The sequence below is a fragment of the Xyrauchen texanus genome, chromosome 36 (genome assembly GCF_025860055.1).
Source record: "Xyrauchen texanus isolate HMW12.3.18 chromosome 36, RBS_HiC_50CHRs, whole genome shotgun sequence".
NCBI lineage: Eukaryota > Metazoa > Chordata > Actinopteri > Cypriniformes > Catostomidae > Xyrauchen > Xyrauchen texanus.
In genome coordinates, this window is record NC_068311.1 from 21,822,511 (window position 1) to 21,844,337 (window position 21,827).

Genomic DNA, 21,827 nt, shown 5'->3' on the forward strand with positions numbered 1-21,827 from the left:
ATGCGGAGATTGCAAATCTTTTACTCTAAGACGCGATAGAGCCTTTCCCTCAGGGTTTCTACAGCCCTTACTTCATCATACCCAAGAAAGGTGGAGGCTTATGACCGATCCTGGACATGCAAGTTTTCAACTGGGCCTTGCACAAACTCCTGTTCAAAATGCTCACGCAAGGACACATTCTAACTTGCGTCCGGCATTAAGATTGGTTCACAGAGGTAGCCTTGAAGGACGCATACCTCCATGTCTCTAATGGTTCACGTTCGAAGGCCAGGCGTATGAGTACAAGGTCCTCTCCTTCGGCATGTCCTGGTCCCCTTGTGTCTTCACGAAGGTCGCAGAGGCAGCCCTTGCCCCGCTAAATCTGCATACTCAATTACCTCGACGACTTTTTCATCCTAGCCCACTCTCGAGAGTCACTGTGCGCCCACAGGGACCAGGTTCTCAGGCACCTCAGCCGTCTAAGGCTTCAGGTCAACTGGGAAAAGAGCAAGCTCGCCCCGGTTCAGAGCATCTCTTTTCTCGGCATGGAGTTAGACTCAGTCTCAATGACAGCGCGCCTCACCAATGAGCATGCGCAGTCGGTGCTGAACTGCCTCACCTTATTCAAGCAAGGCACAGCAGTTATGGGGCATATGGCATCCTCCGCGGCGGTCGCGCCACTGGGGTTGATGCATATGAGACCGCTTCAGTACTGGCTTCAGACTCAAGTCCCGAGATGGGCATGGTGCCACGGCACATACGGTTTGTTCATCACCCCTGCCTGCCGCCAGACTTTCAACCCCTGGACAGACCTCTGTTTTCTGCGGACAGCAGTCCCCCTACAGCAGGTGTCCCGACACATTCTGGTCACCACAGTGATTGAATAGGTACCCCTAGTGTCGCTTCACTTGACACAACGTTGAAGTGAGCGACAGACGGGGAACGTCTAGGTTACTGTTGTAACCTCCGTTCCCTGATAGAGGGAATGAGACATTGTTCTTGCTCCTATTTCGCCATTGCAAAGCCTTTTTATTTAACTAACCTGAGAAGTTAAGTTACACCCCGTTATCTCGCATTTGCACTCGGTATGGACAAAAGCATCCAGAGTGTTTAATTCAGACATTTATTTAAATGTTGCCTCGAGCATGTGGCTGAACCCAAAATTATGTATTAATTAGTCCCCTATCTGCTGGACAGAGTGGATTGTGAGGGAGGTTAATACGCTCTGTGACTTGTATGAGAGTGGATTTTTGAGATCGTTTGAAAATTTGGTTCAACATTTTGGGATTCCCAGATCTCAGTTCTTTAGGTATTTACAGCTGCGCCACCTGCTCAACACAAATAAATTCATCCACAGCACAAATAAATTCATCCACAGCACAAATAAATTCATCCACAGCACAAAGAAATTCATCCACAACACAAAGAAATTCATCCACAACACAAATAAATTCATCCACAGCACAAAGAAATTCATCCACAACACAAAGAAATTCATCCACAACACAAAGAAATTCATCCACAGCACAAATGAATTCATCCACAGCACAAAGAAATTCATCCACAGCACAAATGAATTCATCCACAGCACAAATGAATTCATCCACAGCACAAATGAATTCATCCACAACACAAATAAATTCATCCACAGCACAAATAAATTCATCCACAGCACAAATGAATTCATCCACAGCACAAATGAATTCATCCACAGCACAAATGAATTCATCCACAACACAAATAAATTCATCCACAGCACAAAGAAATTCATCCACAGCACAAATGAATTCATCCACAACACAAATAAATTAATCCACAACACAAATAAATTCATCCACAGCACAAAGAAATTCATCCACAGCACAAATGAATTCATCCACAGCACAAATGAATTCATCCACAGCACAAATAAATTCATCCACAACACAAATAAATTCATCCACAGCACAAATAAATTCATCCACAGCACAAATGAATTCATCCACAGCACAAATAAATTCATCCACAGCACAAATGAATTCATCCACAGCACAAATGAATTCATCCACAGCACAAATAAATTCATCCACAGCACAAATAAATTCATCCACAGCACAAATGAATTCATCCACAACACAAATAAATTCATCCACAGCACAAATAAATTCATCCACAACACAAATAAATTCATCCACAGCACAAATAAATTCATCCACAATACAAATTAATTCATCCACAACACAAATAAATTAAGCCACAACACAAATAAATTCATCCACAGCACAAATAAATTCATCCACAGCACAAAGAATAAAGCCACAACACAAATAAATTAAGCAACATCAGAAAGAAATTAAGCCACAAAAAAAATTAATTAATCCACAATACAAATTAATTCATCCACAACACAAATAAATTAAGCCACAACACAAATAAATGTATCCACAACACAAAGAAAATCATCCACAACACAAACATTAATTTAACTGTGAAATGGCTTACTTTATTTGTGTTGCAGCTTGATTTCTTTGTGTGTGTGTGTGTGTGTGTGTGTGTGTGTGTGTGTGTGTGTGTGTGTGTGTGTGTGTGTGTGTGTGTGTGTGTGTGTGTGTGTGTGTGTGTGTGTTGTAAACTTTTCTTTGCTTTGCAATTATCGTTATGTTGTTCACATCTGGGCCACCATAGAGGGCCACTACTGTCAATAAATATAATCCCAAATTACCAAATTATTCTGAAAGCTCTGAAACACTGTTTGTAGGAGAACTGTTCATATAGATTTGAGAAAAACACAACTGTATTAGTTCTATGGTATTTTGGCAGGAGATATTGTTATCATTAAAGGAAAATTCGTAAAGGAGGGAAACTTTCTGATGGGGTTCCATTCGAAAAGATCACTGTTTAAATTCCCTCAAACTTCCGAACAATTATTGTGCTGCGACCAGCAGGTGGCACTATTTCACAATATAAGCATTAGACCTATCAATAGAGGCGGTTGTTTAAGTGACTGCACGTGCTGTCATAAACATAGGCTACTTAGTGTGAAGTACTGTAGGCAATGTATTAAAAATTAGCGCAAGGAAACTGACTTCCAATCAAACAATTCAACATGTTTCTTCTTCTTCTTCTTTTTTTTTTTTTTTTTGCAACACCCAAATAGACCATACTCTAATTATGAGGGTAGCTAAAGCAAGCACACCTAATCATTAGTAAAGCGTAATGCTCGTCAGTGTTTGACTAGAGTATGCTAGGCTACACTCTGTTAACTAAGGTGACAATTAGCAGCATGATCGAGTGTCTTCAAGAAAATGGCTCTCCCAAATAAGATATCAGAGATCAGCCCGTTCTGTAATTCCACGTTTAGGGGATGAACAGCTTTTTATCTGAGCTGCATGTCTTCAGATAAGAAGACTGACCATTTATTCAGTGGAAGGGTGCTTTTGAGCGCGCGGTGTTATTCTCATTCATTCCCTCTACCCTGCATTCATGGACATGCTAAGCAGTCATGCTCTTTAAAGTTAAAATCCTCCGAGGAAATTGTGTGTAGACAGCATGCCGGGCTGCATATTTTAAAGTTGGTCTTCATAGTTTCCTTTACAGTCATATTTAAATGGTGTTATGTGCATGTTTAAACCTTTATTAACAGTTTAGTAATTATTCGAGGAGCTAGTAGTAATGAACAACCGGCATACAGTTTTCCTATTTTTAAAATAGCATCCTAAACCCTCTCTAATAATTACAGCCTCTCCTATTCGCGTCTCAGAGAAAACAGCGAGCCATTGCTTTGACGTCACAATGATGATGATGATCGGAATCTGAAAGGCGAGTGTAGTGCGCGTGAAGCGGCTTCTGTGATCATCAGTAGGTTGGTGCCTTAATGACAAGTGTTCAATTCACGCGCCAGTTCCAGGTAAGCGAAAACAACTTTGCCGGCTGAACCTTAATTTTTTATTCAAGTTGCTGTGACCGACAATGTAAATGTTTATTAGTTGCTGCAAGAATAAGTTATTTCTGAGTATGGGATGCAACTTGTTTGTCTTTTTAGATACATCACGCGCGTGTTTATGTCAGTCAGCGTGATTGTGCCTTCAGGACACGTACTTGTAAGTGTTATCAAATGATCAAATATAAAAACTACAGCGAATGACCCTTAAAGCGACATGTCAATCAGGTGCAATATATATCGCAATTGCTTGTGCAGTAAAGACAGCTTCTTCGTACAGACTGTTGCACGGAGGAATCATCAGATGACTGTGTTGTCTCCGCTGTCTCAGATCTTAAGCTTTTACTGTGATATTCTGCACGCTTAATATAGCCTAGTCGTTGTGATATGTGGCTCCTATAAACTGTAATTCACAGTGCCGGTATATTTGGTTATGAGTGTGTATCCGTACCCTTTTCCCCCTCATATATCATTGTTATTAAATGCATCTAGTGGCAACCGCAGCATTTAAGATAACACGAGTTGAATTTATAATCTTGATTGCACGTTTATCCTAAAGCAAAAAAAAAAAAAAAAAAAAAAACATTTAAAACTGAGATTTGACTGAGATACTTTAAAAAGCTGTAATATTTCGCTATTTAAATTAAAAATAATAATTTACAAATTGAATTAATTACAAATTCATTTTTAATTATTATAAAAAATATATATTCTTTATATTTCTTTAAAATAATTGATTAAAATAATAATAATAAACAAGCTTTTTTATTTATTTATTTTTTAAAGTTCACTGTTTATCTGTTGTGTGATTGTGACACATTATGCTGAGATTGTATTGCTTACTGAAACGTCACTCGGGATCACTTTATGAGGAAAATTTAGGAAGTTTTTATTCTATTATTGGACTGTCACATTCATTTCTGTGTGTTACCAGAAAATATAGGTAAAATGGGGTCATGTCATGAGGAATACAATTTTCTTTGATATTTTGACTTTTAAGAGGTCACTGTAGGCCTGCTTTAAAAACTGTAAGTTTCAGAACTCAAAACTTCCTCTCCTGTCCGAAAAGATCATTTATTGTTTCTACTCTGCAAAAACGACTCGTTGTAATATTAGCTACATTGTGACATCATTGTGCAGTGTCATTTGAATATCCCTGCCTCCACAACATACGTAATCGTCGCTGTGAACTGATAGATCTGAGGTACTTTAACTCTGAAGGTTGTACTATTGTTACTATAGTTAGCTTTTAACCAACTAAAAGATTAAGATGTCTAGGAAGGTCCACAGATGTTATTGTGTTCCTGGTTGTGGAAAAACTGAATTGCTACATAGGGCTGAAATGATTAGTCGACGGTATCAATAACATCGACAATAAAAAATTGTCTTAAAAATGTTTTGTGGTCAAACAGTCATTTGATCTCATTTAACATAGCTTGAAATATTAAATTCTAATGATGACGTGCGATAGCACCACTGCAGTTCACGCCTGACTGAGGAGAGGAAGAAAACAGCTCACAGTCCAGATGCACTCTAAACTTTCCAAATAGATTAAATAATACAAAATAAGTAAATACAGAAGCACTCTCATTGTGGAATAAGTGGAGCTCGAGCTGCTGCTCCGCTGAAGCAACACTTGCTTGTTGAGTGTTTTTAAAGGAAACAACCCGGTGTCACATCTTTAATGCAGTTATATTTAATGCATTATAGTTTTATTAAAGTTAAAATAATAAGGAAGTAGGTCATGTAAATAACTATAAACTCGGGGACATGGGGATGCTCATCTCTTTAGCATGCACAGCTAGATTATAACGTGATGGCTCATGATTTATTGAATCATAATATATGTCACTGTGCATTTATTATCGTGAAGAAAATTGGCAATACGCAGCTTTATTAATAAGAGAGAGTTTGTTTTTTTGTGAGTTAAAGATGGATTGAAGTGAACAGAAAGGTGAGAGAGGAAGTCTTCACCCCATTATACACTGCAACAAAATATTGTATTTTGTAATAACTTATTGTTAGTAAGCATGTTAAATACAACCTTTTAAGTCAGGGCACAAGCTGAATAATCGGTTAAGGGCTAATGATTAATTGTTGCAGTAATTGCTAAATATTCAAATAATCGCTCTAATAATCATTAGATTAGTTGATTATCAAAATAATAATTAGTTGCAGACCTATTGGGGAATGTTTTTGCATTGGGGAATGTTTTGTTTGGCACATTTCTCTAAGGATACTTTTGAGAACTTTTATTAAGTGAGATTAATTGATTTATTATTTAGGAAGAATGTGTAGCATGGATTGCAACGAGAAAAAAAATAGTGTAGTAAAGGCTAGTTGCTGCCATCTTATCTGTCTTGTATTAGCCAGGACATCCTGTATTTTGGCTGAAATGAACGTATCATGGCGCCCTTTATCCTGTTTAAGCAGCGAAACAGTCAAGGGCAATCGCCTCCCCCGGTTCACCGGTAAACCCATTACATGGGATGTGTATTGAAGCAGCCACACTACAGAGGTGAACACCTAGGTCGACTGTCCATTACAATTCGATACAGATTTATTAACCCTTCACATTCTTAGCTTGTGTTATTCTGGAGTATTTTCACTGTTCTTAGCTTTAGTGGTATTGTATCACCATATATTGTTTGCCTATTAATTATTCAGGATTGACAGTATGCCGACTTTGTTCAGTTTTCTATTGTTATTTCATCCGGGACAACTGTAGTAGTTTTTTCACATAATCATGGGACTTGGGACATGGGACATAATATAGCTAAAATGATTGCCTAGACTGAGTGTTTTCAGGTGATTTTGTAAATCTCTTGCATGTTTGAATTTCTTTATTTTTGGAAAAACCTGTTCTACGAGTGTTGGCAGGGGCTGTTTGCGCTTGAAAGCTGTTAGCCAATCAGAACACAGTGAACACATGTACTGTATATGAAGTCTTAAAGCACAGAAAACCAAGTGTTTCAGACAGAGGGCCAGAGCCAGGGTGGAAAAAGTTCATTTAATACTATATTATAACTGTTTTTTGTACCAAATTTTAAGTTAACCTCAAGGAAAATTATAAAGTAAAAAAAAAAAAAATCCATGACATGACCCATTATAACCTGGAGAATAGTATCAGATATGTAATTTCCTCACAGGCATGTCTTGAATGCCGTTGGTTCAGTTTCACCTGCCCATCCTATAGGCAATATGTGGCCGCCTAAGGCCCCGTTGGCCTGGGGTGCCATGCGAATAAGTGCATAGTTCATGAATGATTCATGAAATATTAAGGAGTTTCTTTAATAAAAATTTAATCCATGCAACCTCCACGAGTAGACATCATCATTTAACATACAAATCACAGTGACAGTGATTAACAAAAACAACATATAGTATTAAGAATAAGATGAGCTCTGAATAATCACCAAACAACAAATAACTAAATGTTACAACACTTTTGTTTACGTGGTTGTGTTTGTAGGCCCTATTGAAAATATGTAGTTTTACTTATGATTTTTTTCCCCAAAATTATCTGAAATCAAAGTATGATTGTCACTGATTCTGACCAACTTTTTGTTTTCATTGATTTTGTTGCACTAAATAAACATTTATACATAGTTATGTGTGTAGTTAAAAATGAAATTTCAAGCATTGGCAGCGGTGTCCAGCTCAATCGACAGCATTTGTGGCATAATGTTGATTATAATAACACATTTTTAAAAAAAAAAAAGCAAAAATCTAGGTTACAGTGAGGCACTTACAATGGAAATAAAAGGGGCCAATCTGTAAATGTTAAAATAATGTTTTTGAAAACTGTTTCAAATTTAAAGCCACAAGACAATTTGTCTGTAAACATGATTTTAGTGTGATAAAATCGCTTACTAACCTTTTCTATGTAAAGTTATAGCCAATTTTACAACTTCGTTGCCATGACGTTATGTTAACAAACCCTAAAATTACTGTAAATATGATGATTTAAACAACTTTACAGCTAAAATAATACACAAGTTTAACAGACGAATTAATGTCGAAGTGCTTTTATAAAATAGAACCTTATTTTGGTGTTGCCCTGTAATTATTATACTTTTTCTATTATATACTATTATTATACTAGTTTCCATGACCTCACATTAATTAAGACATTAGTTTATTTGTACATCTAGAAAAAAGTTGAAAGATGATTCAAATGGTGAAAAACTTTTGAATCATAAAAAAGTGGTGAAGAAATTCTGACTTGCCACCACACCTAAAAAACACACTTTCTCTTATACATTCATGTACATATTCATGTTGGGTAAAGAAGTTCTTATACATGTTATATGTTATCAACTGGATTATACTTTTTAAGTGCTTGTTTTTTTGTGCTTTCTCTTAAAAAATAAATAAATACACTCTTCATGTTTGAAGTGGTTCTATGACTGTTTTAAAGTTATGACAGTATTTGTACTGGTGGGGCCAATTTTCATGATTTTGCCTAGGGCCTCACAAACCTACAGGCCGGCCCTGCTTGGCAGCTTTCCACTACTATCATTGCGATTGCATAACATTAAGAACATGTTGTGATAGGGCCTCGTATTAAGGTTCAACAACAACAACAACAACAATGACCCTTTGCCTATTTATTTTCCAAAACATTGAGTTAACCTGTTTGAGTGATGATTAACATGGCCTGTTTAGTGTAATTAAGATAAATTAACTGATCTGTGCATTGCAAATGATTGCAACAGGTGACATCGTGTATTTGTGCTCATTCTCTTTTTATATGACCAAATTACATTTGCAGAAGCACTCAAGGAGCGAGAGGAGCTAAGCAAAACCTTGAGATGGTATGGTAAATGTTGATGTAATGGATTTAACTAAAATGGGTGTGATCCACCTCCAAAACCCTGGCCACCCCACATCGCTCCTGCAGAAGGCCAACCAGATGCGCCTCTCCGGGACATTGTGTGATGTGGTCATCATGGTCGACAGCCAGGAGTTCCATGCCCACAGAACCGTGCTTGCATGTGCTAGCAAGATGTTTGAGATACTGTTCCACCGCAACAGCCAACATTACACTCTGGACTTCCTCTCACCAAAGACCTTTCAGCAGATTCTCGAGTATTCCTATACTGCCACACTTCAAGCCAAGCTGGAGGACCTAGACGATCTGCTGTATGCAGCAGAAATCTTAGAGATAGAATACTTGGAGGAGCAATGTCTGAAGATTTTGGAGACTATCCAAGCATCTGAAGAGAATGACACCGACGTGAATATGAATGAGAATGGAGCTGATGATGTCGATGACCGCAGGATCAAGTACCTTAAGAGCACATTTATCACGAAAAAGCAGTCCGAACAGGAGTGCGGCTATGGTAATGCCACCCGCCATCGCTTGGCCCTGGTTAGCATGGTTGACAAGCGATCCTCAGATTCAGCCCAACTGGGTCTGCCATCCATCAGCCCAACAAAGTCTGCCATAGAGGGCCTGATGAGCATGGGTCAATCCGCCTTTCAAGGAAACATGACCCAAGGTTTTACACATAATCATGGTAGCGCATCTCCATTGCTTGATAGGATTAAAACTGAGATGATGCAGGTAGATGAAGAGTACCAACATGAAGGCGTCTTCTCCAGGAACGGGGAGGGTGGCAGTGACTCGAGGCAGCATCGGGACACTCCCGGAACCCCTACCAGAAGCAGCGTCATCACCAGCGCTCGTGAGCTCCACTCTGCCGATAGTTCTGCTGATTCCCAGGGAGATGGCAACCAAGCAGGCCTTGTGAACATGGCCAGTCTGGCTGAAAGACATTTCGCATCGCTGTGCTCAATACCTTCCAACTATAACAGCGAGGACATGCTGCCCTTGCCTGTGTCCATGGCTTCGTCGTTACATGTGCCATCCTCCCTGGCCATGTCCATGGATTTCAGTGCCTATGGGGGGCTCTTCCATCAGAGCTTGATTCAGAGGGAGTTCTTGAGCAAGCTTGGGGCAAATGTGAAGCACGAGGCCCAAACCCAGAAAGAACGATGCGAGGTGTGCGATATGGAGATGCCTGATAATGAAGCTGCTGAACAACACAAGTGAGTAAAAGTTTTTTGAAGCATTCCTGTTAATGTCATTTACTCTATACAATTAAAAGAACGGACACTTCATTAATCTATAGGAGATGATTATTAAAACTAACCTCTGCTGATTTAATCCCTAGTATTTTTCTCTAAGAATATGTTAAGCACAGGAATAGTCTTAAAGGAATAGTTCACCCAAAAATGAAAATTCTGTCATCATTTACTTTCCAAACCCATCTGAATTTCTTTATTCGGTGGAACACAAAAGGAGTTTCATTTTCATTATGTTTCGTTTTTCTTTTCCATACAATGAAAGTGAATGGTGACTGAGGCTAACCTTTTGTGTTCCATGGAAAAATGAAAGACATATGGGTTTGGAACAACATGAGGGTGAGTAAATGATGACAGAATATTCTTTTTATTTTACATTTCTGACATTTAAAATATCCCTTTTAGGAGAATGAAAGCATTCACATCCTCAAGGCTTGATCAGAGAGGTGCCGAGCAGGTTAGAAACGACTGCCAGCTCTACACACCAAGCTTTTATTTGATTTTGGAAAGAAGGAGGTCTTCCTGTGTAGAAAATTAGGGGTGCTTAGTGCAGTTTGACCCTGACCTTCCGTCCATAACCTCTGGCTCAAATCTGTCAAAATGATCGGCCAGGAAGAGCTTTTCTCAGATAGACAGATGGGTTAGAAGTCCTATAGTACAAACTCATGATTGTTCATTTTTTGGCACAGAAAGTCATCATGTTGTAATTTGATGTAGTTTACATCTAAAATTGATGATCCACCCCTAACCGATTAACCAAAAATTGAAAGCACATGGTTAAAGCAATAATTTACTCAAATTCTGTCATTATTTACTCACCCTCATGTCATTCAGGATTCTCTTTATAAATATCAGAAGGCTTTGAGATCAGCCAAGTCTGTGTATTTATCTGCTTTTATAGACTAGAATCACCACAACCCTAGAACACTTTTTAATACAGGTAATGCTGTGTTAAACCCGGCTGTTTGTATTTATCCTACAGAGTCGATAGCTATATGTGAATGTTTCTGCTAGTCCTTTATTAATAAGGTAAGGGAGAACATTGACCCTGTTGTTCATGACCCTACTGTCCTCTCAAATTACACTGATGTTTTTAGCCAGTTTACAACTATTTCTCTTACTCACTTGCATGATGTTGTAAACCAACTAAAGCCCACTGGCTCTTCCTTAGATGTGATTCCACCATGGCTACTTAAACAAGTGCTTGATGTAGTTGGACCTACTCTTCTACATTTTATTAATAAGTGACTTAAATCAGAGTTGTCCCTGACTACTTGAAGCGTGCCTTGGTACAGCCCAGACTTAAAAGGCCTAATCTTGATTCCACAGTTCTATCAAATTTTAGACCCAATTCTAACCTCTCTATTTTATCTAAAATACTGGAGAAAGTAGTTCTCCATCAACTTCAGAGTTTCTTGGTTGAAAACAAGATCTTTGATATGTTTCAATCAGGATTAAAGAAATCTAATTCTACTGAGACAGCTCTCTTAAAAGTTTAAAATTATGTTTTATTAGCCACCGAATGTGGAGATCCTGTAGCGCTAGTACTGTTAGATCTTAGTGCTGCTTTTGACACTGTGGATCATAATGTTCTTTTGTCTTGCCTAGAATAGGTTGTGGGCATAAATGGTTCAGCCTTAAGTTGGTTTCAATCTTACCTTAAAAAACAGGAGTTTTTTAATCAATATAGGCCAACTCAACTCTGAGTCTGTTCCTTTGACTTCCGGTGTCCCCCAAGGTTCTACTCTAGCTCCCATACTATTCTCACTCTATATATTACCACTTGGTTCTATCTTTAATAAACATGGCATATCTTACCACTTTTATGCAGACAATACACAAATGTATCTTTCACTGACTCAAAAGAGCAGTTTAGACCCCTTGGTAGCTTGCCTTTTGTATGTTAAAGCATGGATGTCTTTATATTTTTTAAGTCTAAAACAGAGATTGTGGTAAATACTTCTTCTAACACCAAGAGTAATGCCAATTTAAATTTAGATGCTTTTGTTAAGCCCTACGTAAAAAATGTGGGAGTCCTTTTGGACAGTGCAATAAAACTTGATAGACAAGTTAACCAGGTTGTAAAAGCTAGTATTTATCAATTGCAAGCCTTGGCCAAAATGAAGTCTCTCTCTTTTGAGAACTTTGAAAGGGCGATTCATGCTTTCATTTCCACTAGGCTTGATTATGCAACTCGCTATACTTGGGAATTAGCCATTCATCTTTAGGTCACCTTCAGATGGTTAAAAATGCAGCTGCTAGAGTTTAAACAGGGGCTCGAAAGCGGGAACATATTACCCCTATTTTACAGTCTTTGCATTGGTTACCTGTTCTCTATAGAATTGATTTTAATGTGCTCATATTGGTTTTTTAGTCTAGAAACGATTTAACACCATCATATCTTTCTGACCTGTCACCACCCAGTGAGAGCTCTCATGTCTGCTGATCAAAGCCTTTTAGTGGTTCCAAAATCAAAGTTATAGTCTAGGGCCATCGGGCATTTGCTGTAGCAGCTCCAAAACTTTGGAACAGCCTACCAAGTCAAATTAGAACTGCCCCCACACTAAATATTAATAAATCTAAGCTAAAAACATTGATGCTTTACTGTATTTGCTCTGTTTTGGTATTATGTGTGACTTTGTGCTGATTGTATCTGATGATAATTTATGTTTTATTGTACAGCACATTGGTCAATGGTAGTTGTTTTTAATAGTGCTCTATAAATAATAAACTGATTGATTGATTGATTCCAAACCCCTGTGCTGTTATTTTGTCTGTGGAACAATGATTTGTACAATTGTTTGTTCCATGGATAAAAAGCAGACTATGGGCTTGGAAGGGAAAATAATTACTTATTTTTCTTGTTTTGGGTGAAAAAAACAACGGTTCATTGTGGTCAGGGTCAGGAAATCCTTAAATTCTGCTATTTTGGCGATTTAGGTTTAGACTAGAGTGATGGCCATGCATGTTAAACTTGGACTCTCAAACAGTAGTTCTTTTGTCTTGATTTATCAGAGAGGAAGATAACCCTGCACCGCTCTCCTTAGTCTCTGTGGTGAAGATGGTCTGATAGTGACTTTAACCTTCTGTCAGACATAGATAAAGTGGCCACACGTTTTGTGTATTGCGGTGCACCTGATACTCTTCCATTAATTCCCACAAATGCTGAACCCAGTGACACCAGCCTGTTGTTTCCTATCTGAGGTCCACAACACATCATATCAGATTTTCTCCTTTACAGTGTGGTGCTATAATACAACAGTGGTCCTCCTTAACACAGTGTTTTATCTGTGCTCAAATAATAACTGATTGTTTGATTCTGCTAATAAATATAATAATTGTAATTATTACTTAAATGGTGGTATTTGCCTTTGACTTTGTTATCGTGACATATGACACTCATCTAAGGAAGTTTTGTAGTATATCTAGATAAAATGTGATTTTCTGAGCTTTCAGATCTTGTTGAAGCTGTAAGTGGCATGTGAGCCGTTGACATTAAATACTATGGGGATGCTGAAATGTCTTGTGCTGTGATATGTTATACTACATCAAAAAGTATTTTAAACAGCACTTTAAAAAGAATTGGCTTTTGTAATCATTATGCATGCAGCTCTTATTACCTCAAAAGAAATGAAACTACATTGTACTTTAAGGGATAGTTCACCCAAAAATTAAAAGTCTCTCAGTATTTACTCATCCTCATGTCATCCCAGATGTGTATGACTTTCTTTCTTCTGCTGAACACAAATTATGATTTTTAGAAGAACATTTCAGCTCTGTAGGTCCATACAGTACAAGGTAACGGTGGCCAGAACTTTGAAGGTCAAAAGCACATAAAGGCAGCATAAAATAAGCCATAAGACTCCAGTGGTTAAATGCATATCTTCAGAAGTGATATTATAGGTGTGGGTGAGAAACAGATCAATATTTAAGTCCTTTTTTACTATAAATTATCCTCCCTGTCCAGTAGGTGGTGAAATGCGCAAAGAAAGCTAATCAACAAAAACAAAAATAGAAGAATGTGAAAGTGAATGTAGAGATTTATACTGAAAAAGGACTTACTGTAAATATTTATCTTTTTCTCACCTTAACCTATCATATTGCTTCAGAAGACATAGATTTAACCACTGGAGTTATGTGGATTACTTTTAAAAACAGCCTTTAAATGCTTTTTGGACCTTCAAAGTTCTGGCCACCATTCACTTGCATTTTATGGACCTACAGACTTGATATATTCTTCTAAAAATCTTTGTTTGTGTTCAGAGGAAGAGAGAAAGTCATACACATCTGGGATGGCATGAGGGTGAGTAAATGATGTGAGAACTTTCTTGAGAATTTAAAAAAATCATATTATTTTCGAACCATTTAAAATTAGTGATTTAAGGCAAAATTTCTTAAATGTCTTAGCAGCTAAAACTTTCCCTTATAAATTCATATACATTTTAAACTAAAATCTTGATGTTGATTTTTTTTTATAAGTCAGTAGACATGTTGCTTCAAACACTCATTAATTTTCTTTAACTTAAATAGGGATGACAATACAATAATCACATCCATTAAAGTTAACGAATACAGTAGGTCACCAGGTTAGTCAGTCATGAATACTTGTTCATACATAAACTCAACTTGCCTTTTTCTGGTTTGTGAACAGTGACAGATGTTAAGATTAGTCGACATCTGACTTACACACAAGACGTTCTGTAAGCCCAGGGGCCCCACGGGGTCATTGTGGTCAGGGTCAGGAGATCCAATACCAATAACAGTTAAACTTTTTCCCCACGCGCAGGAGGCGTATATATATATAATTTTTTTTTAATATATATTCTTTTGATATATGTTATAGGTGGTGCTCTGATTAGCATGCTGTGCGTTAGATGTCAAAAAATTTTCATGGGAAAAACCTCTCGGAGAAGGTGCGTCTCATAAATGCATTTGTGGGTCAGAAAATACCCAGGTGAAATGCTTATCTAAAAAATGTTTATAGATTCACAGCCCTAGTAAAAAAATATAGTAAACAATTAGACGGCTGGGTGGTTTTTCGCCCACATGCGTTCTAGGGTTAGATTGAGTTTTCACGAAACTACCCCCCAAAATGTTGATTGACCAATCACAGCTTGGCAATGTTTACTACGTTAGATACGCTACATACTTTATTCTAGCCTACATGAGAAAAATATTTATTCAGTATATGAGCATATTTTGCCATAAATCAAGACATCTACTGACATCCCCCATTCATTCCTATGGGACATTTTGCAAAACTTACAAAAAAACAAATACCTTCTGAGGGAGCACCAGTAACCAACGGGGGAGGAGCTTAGCAAAGGGTCAATTCCTCCCATTTAAAGCACATGCAGACTAATGTTTTATGTGCTTAATGGCCGTTATGTCATACTACGGTACTCACGCAATATTTTGTGCACCTTGCACCATGAGCATTGTGTTTTTATGATGGCTTGTCGCGTTAAAAACAATTCCGTTTAAAAAAAAATATTCCTAATTATCCTTAAATGGATAGTTTACCCAAAAATGAAAATTATGTTTACTGTTTATTCACACTCATGTTGTTCCAAACCTACACTATATGACTTTCTTTCATCTGTGGAACACAAAAATAGACGTTAGGCAGAATATTAGCCTCAGTCACCATTTACTTTTAGTGCATCTTTGTGGACTGTCAGTCTCTGACATTCTGCCAGAATTTTCCTTTTGGTGTGATCTTTCCCTTTAATACCAATTAGTAGACTAATCATTCTGCCAACCCAAAGACAAGTCAATTTTGAAAATATTTTGTTTTGGCATCCCTTATAGCCAGCCATTTAAAATAAATATAATAGCAGTGGACATCGAAAACCAACACAATCTCCTCTGAATTAAGACCTCTGTTGGTCTCTATTCTTGGTCTCAGTCCTGTCATGCATGTCATTTCTGCTTCGTGGACAAGCCAAAGAATGGGCTGCTTTCAACTGAGTGGATTTAATCTGCCGCTGATGTGTACTCACAATCCACCGCGGGCGGTGGAGAGGCGAGTGATGTGTGCAGGGGCTCTGGGGACACAGATCAGCTTAGGAATCCCTGGAAGTGGGAGATCCTAGAGCGCTCACACTAGCCCTGGCACACACACAGGCTCTAATTAGAACATAGTGAGATATGATGTTGCTCTTGGGATTCAAACCAACCCCTAACTTTAAATGGATAATTTCCACAAAAATTTAAATTCTGTAATTATTTATTTACACTTATGTTGTTCCTGACTTTCTTTCCTCTGTGGAACTCAGAAAGAGATGTTTGGCAAAATGACAGCCTCTCAGTCACTGCTCACTTTCATTGTAAAAAAGATGCAATGAAAGTGAATGGTGACTGAGGCAGTTATTCTGCTTAACATTTCCTTTTGTGCTGCATGGAAGAAAGAAAGTCATACTCTTTATAAGATGCATGAGAGGTCAATATTTGCTACCTTTTTTAAAAAAAAACTTACATCTGAAGATTTTGCTTTGAATAACCAAACTTGAATCCAAAAAGACATTGGTTTAAAGCGGTTCAATAGTAAAGAACCGCTTTTCTTGCAACCCCGGGGTTCACAGCTCATCTATTGTCTTCTCAACTGTTGCTTCAAGAGATCTTTTGTTTACTCAGCCTCTCCCTCTATCCTCTGCTTAACCACAAGCAGCCCTAAATACATACTACTAGTCTCCAGAGAGGACACCATAGATGCCCTTTTTAACAGAAAGTTAAAGATAATTGCAGGTAAACGTATGGTGCAATTTGTGTAATCTATGTTGGGATCAGTGCCTACAGATGCATTCTCTATAAAAACAAGATACTGTATAAACAAACAAAAAGACAAATGCACAGTAAAAACCGAACATTTCTTATTTTAAAGAGCTGTTTCTACCTGTCCTTACAGTAGATTTTTGAATTACTTGCACTGGAGTTATAGGGCCAGATATCCCATTCAGAATACTGACATATGGAATATGTATGTATATATAAGAAAACTTTACTTAATTCTTAGCAGTCTTCTTATACATATATATACATATATTTATACACACACACACACATATATATATATATACATATAAAATTTATTTATTTACAAATCACAATGACGGTTAAAACTAAAAACAACATATTAAGTATAAAATGAGCTCTGAATAATCACAAAAAGACAAATATCTGAAAGTTACAACAAATAAAATAACAGTAGTATATCTAAAATTGTCAAGAAGTACAGTTAAGCAGTATACACTAATCTGCATAATTTATTCATAAAGCAAAGCATTGCTGGGAACTGGAGAATGGCTTCTTATAGCAGTATTATTATACACAGATCACACATCTTGCTGAATAATGCGGAAGTCTGACAGAAATGCAGGAAATAAGTTATGAAAAATATTGCTTTGTGGCTGTTTGAGTCTTTGAGGCTTATTTAGTGTAAATGATAGCAGAAACAGCACTTGTCAAATCATTAGGGCTTTTCTTGTTTTCTAAAGAATAATCCGCTGGGGAAGGAATTCAGACACTGTCGATATACAGATGCAAAATATCTGAGATATACAGAGCAATTATTCTGGAAAATAGCCAAACCATCCTATCTGCAAAGATCTCTGCTCTAAGAGGGACAGTATGTGTTTAATCTTTACATTTGTTTACAAATATATATTTCGAGGTGTTGTGTTTATAGGCCCTATAAACAATTATTTTATTTATACATAATTAACTCACCACCCCCATTACTGTACCTTATTTTCCCTGTTGTTTGAAATGTTACTGTATTTTGCACACATTCTGGCCAACTTTTTGTTTTCATTGATTTTGTTGCTCTAAATACATTTTATGCATATTAAAGTGGGTAGTTGAAATGGAATTCTGAGCATTGTCAGAAGTGTCCTATCAAATTAAAGCTAAAAACAAAACATATCCATAGCTAGTATGATGACCTTTATAGGTTCTCAGTACTCTGTGTGAATGAGTGGCTTATAAGTATAAAACACATGTAGAATGCAGTTTTTCAACAAAGCAGGGAAGGTTAGTGTTTGGTTCTGAAGAAGGGGTTGGTGTAGGGTGTCTGTGGGACTCTAAATAAACACAATAAACACACCACAGCAATGGCCCTATACTTTATTGTAGTATTTAATTAAAGGGTGCAAATAGCATTTAACACTAGTTGCACTTAGTGCAAAGAATATGCTTTTCATGGCTATTTAAACTTAACAACAAAAGTCTCTGCCTTCTATATTTATTTTATACTTATAAGCTGCACATTCACACAGTGTAATAAGAACCTAAAAATAATGTATTTTACACCTTACTAGCTAATGGCATCTTTTGTTTTTACCTAATAAGTTCATTGTTACAAAGACAAATGTAACATTAGGTAATGCATGATGAACTAACAAAGAACAATTGTGTTTTTAATAAATTAACATTAACCAAGATTAAGAAATACTGTTATAACTATTGATATTTTTTAGTTCATGACACCTAATGCATTTACTACTGTTAATGAAAAGAAACGTATTGTATAGTGTTACCAATGCTTATAAAAAGACGTGAAATAAAATGAAATAGTTTTTGTAATGGTTTTGTAAGAATAGTTATAGTGATAGATCATGAATCTACTGAAAGATTAACATGACATTGATGAGGATACACAGTATAGAAAGGGCCAAAGAAAACACATTCAACCCATTAATGGATAACCCAGCCTCCGGTGAAGGTATGTTTTCAGAGAGTGTTGCCCTGGTCAAGCTTCATTTGTGCTTCAAGCCCTTCCTGTCCCTCAAGACTATGGCCACCCAGTGATCTTTAAACCTCTGTCATTTCAACGGACCTCTGGAATCCAGTTGTTCAAGACTTTAAGCCCTCAAGTACTTTTCACCCCAAAGCCTGCTATCAGGCAAAGACAGGACTCTTTCAGCCCTTATCGCGGCTATACAGGTCAACTCTTTAGGGTCGGGTCAAACTTTCGACCTTTGGTGCCCTGAGGGTGTTTTTTCTTCTCTTTCTCACATTGTTCTTCTGTTCAAACCCTCCTTTGTGTGTGCTTGAGTGTATGTGGCGACTGTTTTCATAGTACTGCTCATAGCCTTGGGGGTTGGGTGACTTATTGATCGGTGATGTGGAGATTCAGCTGAAAATGGTGACTTTAGGCACAGTTCCTAAACTCCAGCGTAATATGTGAAAATACCTGACAAAACCTTTGATCTCATTGGCTCTGTCACATGTTTTGCTGTCTGTGTGTTTGTAACACAAGGTCCTGATCAAAGTAAAAAGTTGGTGTAATCTTTGCATGATGGCCAGTAGCCTGCTTTCCACACTAATTCCACATAGTTATATGAGTAATGTGGCCCTAGTTAGCCAGGGCTCTCACTGGCTCCTGGGTCCCTGAGGGATTGAGGCAAAGTCTGTGAGGTGCATTCCAGCCCTTTACCCTAGAAAGTGTTTATAGCGCACATACTGCACATAATGAAGTTACTTACATAGGGATTGGTACATGCTCATTATGTTGAAAATGACCTTGTGGAGTTAAAGATATTCTGACCAGGATTTCGCTGTACTTTTTCTTGATTATTGTGGCCCAAAATGACTGAATTTGCTGCTGCTCAAAAATTGTAATGCCATTTGTGACATTTTTCAAGTATACCTGTTTAATTTGTGTCAATGGGCCCTATATTAACAGCACTATGCCTTAAGCACAGTGCTATGCTATGTGATATGTCATACGTGAAAAGTCAGTGGGCCTGGCCATGAAGTTTTAAAATTTCAAGCAAATGTAGACGCAAGTGGTTTGGTGAAACTCAGCCCGGAAAGCGCTAATGGGTTGGGTCAAGTACAGTGTTAATCTCATCAACTAAATAACTGACGGAAAGTTTTTTTTTTTATTTCGTCAACGATAACAAAAATGAGATGAAAAATGCACATCATAATGTTGAAGAAAATAGGATGAAATAAAAATGATACTGGAAGACCTTAACATTGCAAGATATAAACTGAAGAAGAAACATCTAGAGAATCTATATATAGTAGATATTAGATATGGATTCATCTAATCCATTAATCCAGTATGTTAGAGATTTCTCCGCTTGAGCTTGAGTTGAAAACACTGAACACCTGCAAAATTAGCCGCTTTAAACAAGGGTAAATACTTCATTCAAACGCTTCTTATGTATACATGAGTTTAATCACTAGATCCACAACATACAGTATATGGAATATAACAACTTACACCTGCACAGTGAAGTGAATGAACAGGTGAATTTGAACTAAATGATGCGCTAGTCAGAACATGCGTAATATGCATTGCGTTACTTGCGTTGTGAATACGCTGTTTCCATAAGAAACACGCTGCATGCAATGTAATATCCTTTCACGAAAAATGTCTCTAAAGCATGAAGAATTCAGAATACAGTAGACTTCTAAAAAGTAGCTACTACTTCAATAATAAATCAAGGACAAGGTATGTATATTATATATTTAATACATGTTTAAATTAGAAAATGTTTATACAATTTTTCCCTTAATGTTTGAATATTTAATTAAAGTTTGTTCTGTTACAGTTTGACACTTTTTCATCCATTTTTCACATCATTTCATGCACATCGTTGTTTCAAATTTGGGACGTACAGGCTTATATGGGACAGTTGGCAACCCAATGTGGAGATAATAGAATGCCGGCTGTGCAGTTGAAGATGTCTCATGTCTCAACTCTGTCAAGCTTTTCAAGCATTTGTTTTGCTATTGTGAAGCATGGAGAAAAGTGATAGGATTACCTCAGATTCTCGGTTTATGTGGAAATTTACAGAAATTATACATAATTTCAAACTACTGCAAATAATGCAAATAGTGGTTGAATTTGCATTAATTCTTGCAAATGCAAGATTGCAACATCCTTGAGGGGCTGAATAGTATAAAACAATGAGTTGCAACACAAATATGGGGTATTATATACCATGAAATAGTGCATAGATAGGATAGCTAATTAAATAGGCTTTTTGGCTTCTAAAAGGGAGGAGAAAACACTTTTCATACCTTTTGTTGTTGATGTAAAATGCTGTGCATCCAATTAAACTCTATGGTATTTAGTACTGTGTTAGGTCACTTGGAGTCCAATGTAAAATATGGGTTAGGAAGAAAAACCAGATGAGAGCCCCCAGTATAGAAGATAACACTCAAAGTATTTGTACTAAAGTGTGGCTTTGAATCAGTGATGTTCTTACAAAAGCATGGACATTTAGTTTCACTACAGTTAAAGATGCTTATTGTTCTTACAGTTATTGAGTATTTTGTAGGATATTGTTGTGCAATTGCTAGGTGACCAGTCTACAATTTGTAGATTCATTCCTCATTTTAATCAATACCACATAGCAGATTCTCCAGTATACTCTGAATGAACCCTAAAATGAAATGTTTGATGTTTAGTATTTAGAAAAGTACTCAAAAAGGCTTAAAGGTCAAGAATTCAGTTTACTATCAGACCACTGAGTCAAATCTGAGACTCACATTGCGTAAAACCCTCCGAAATGGTTGCTGATGGCTGGCATGATCCTTGTTTGTACAGTGAAGTCATTTCGACCTTTCGTAAAACACATGATCTTAACCTGAAAACAGAGTTTTTAACAGAATTATAAAACATGTTGTAACTCAGAAGGTATGATTAAGAGTGCCTACTAAATATTTAAAGCTGAAGTGTGCAATCAATACATTGCACTATTTGTTTGAACATCTTGACCAGACCGACACATAAACATTGACTTAACCATTGGCCATGAGTTTGGGGTGGAACTATCTATTTGTTTAACCAATGGAAGACCAAGGAGAGTGTTCGGGAAACTTT

General features: G+C 37.1%; 1 protein-coding gene across 1 annotated transcript in view; it reads left to right on the top strand.

Moving 5' to 3' along the window:
• The first annotated feature begins 3,764 nt into the window (after positions 1-3,764).
• Positions 3,765-21,827, top strand: part of zbtb16b (zinc finger and BTB domain containing 16b) — a 101,531-nt gene continuing 83,468 nt past the window's right edge. The window contains exons 1-2 of the mRNA XM_052107232.1: positions 3,765-3,865; positions 8,673-9,952. Of these exons, the coding sequence (XP_051963192.1) occupies positions 8,718-9,952 (1,235 nt within the window). The 5' untranslated portion in view covers positions 3,765-3,865; positions 8,673-8,717. The remainder of the gene's footprint in view (positions 3,866-8,672; positions 9,953-21,827) is intronic.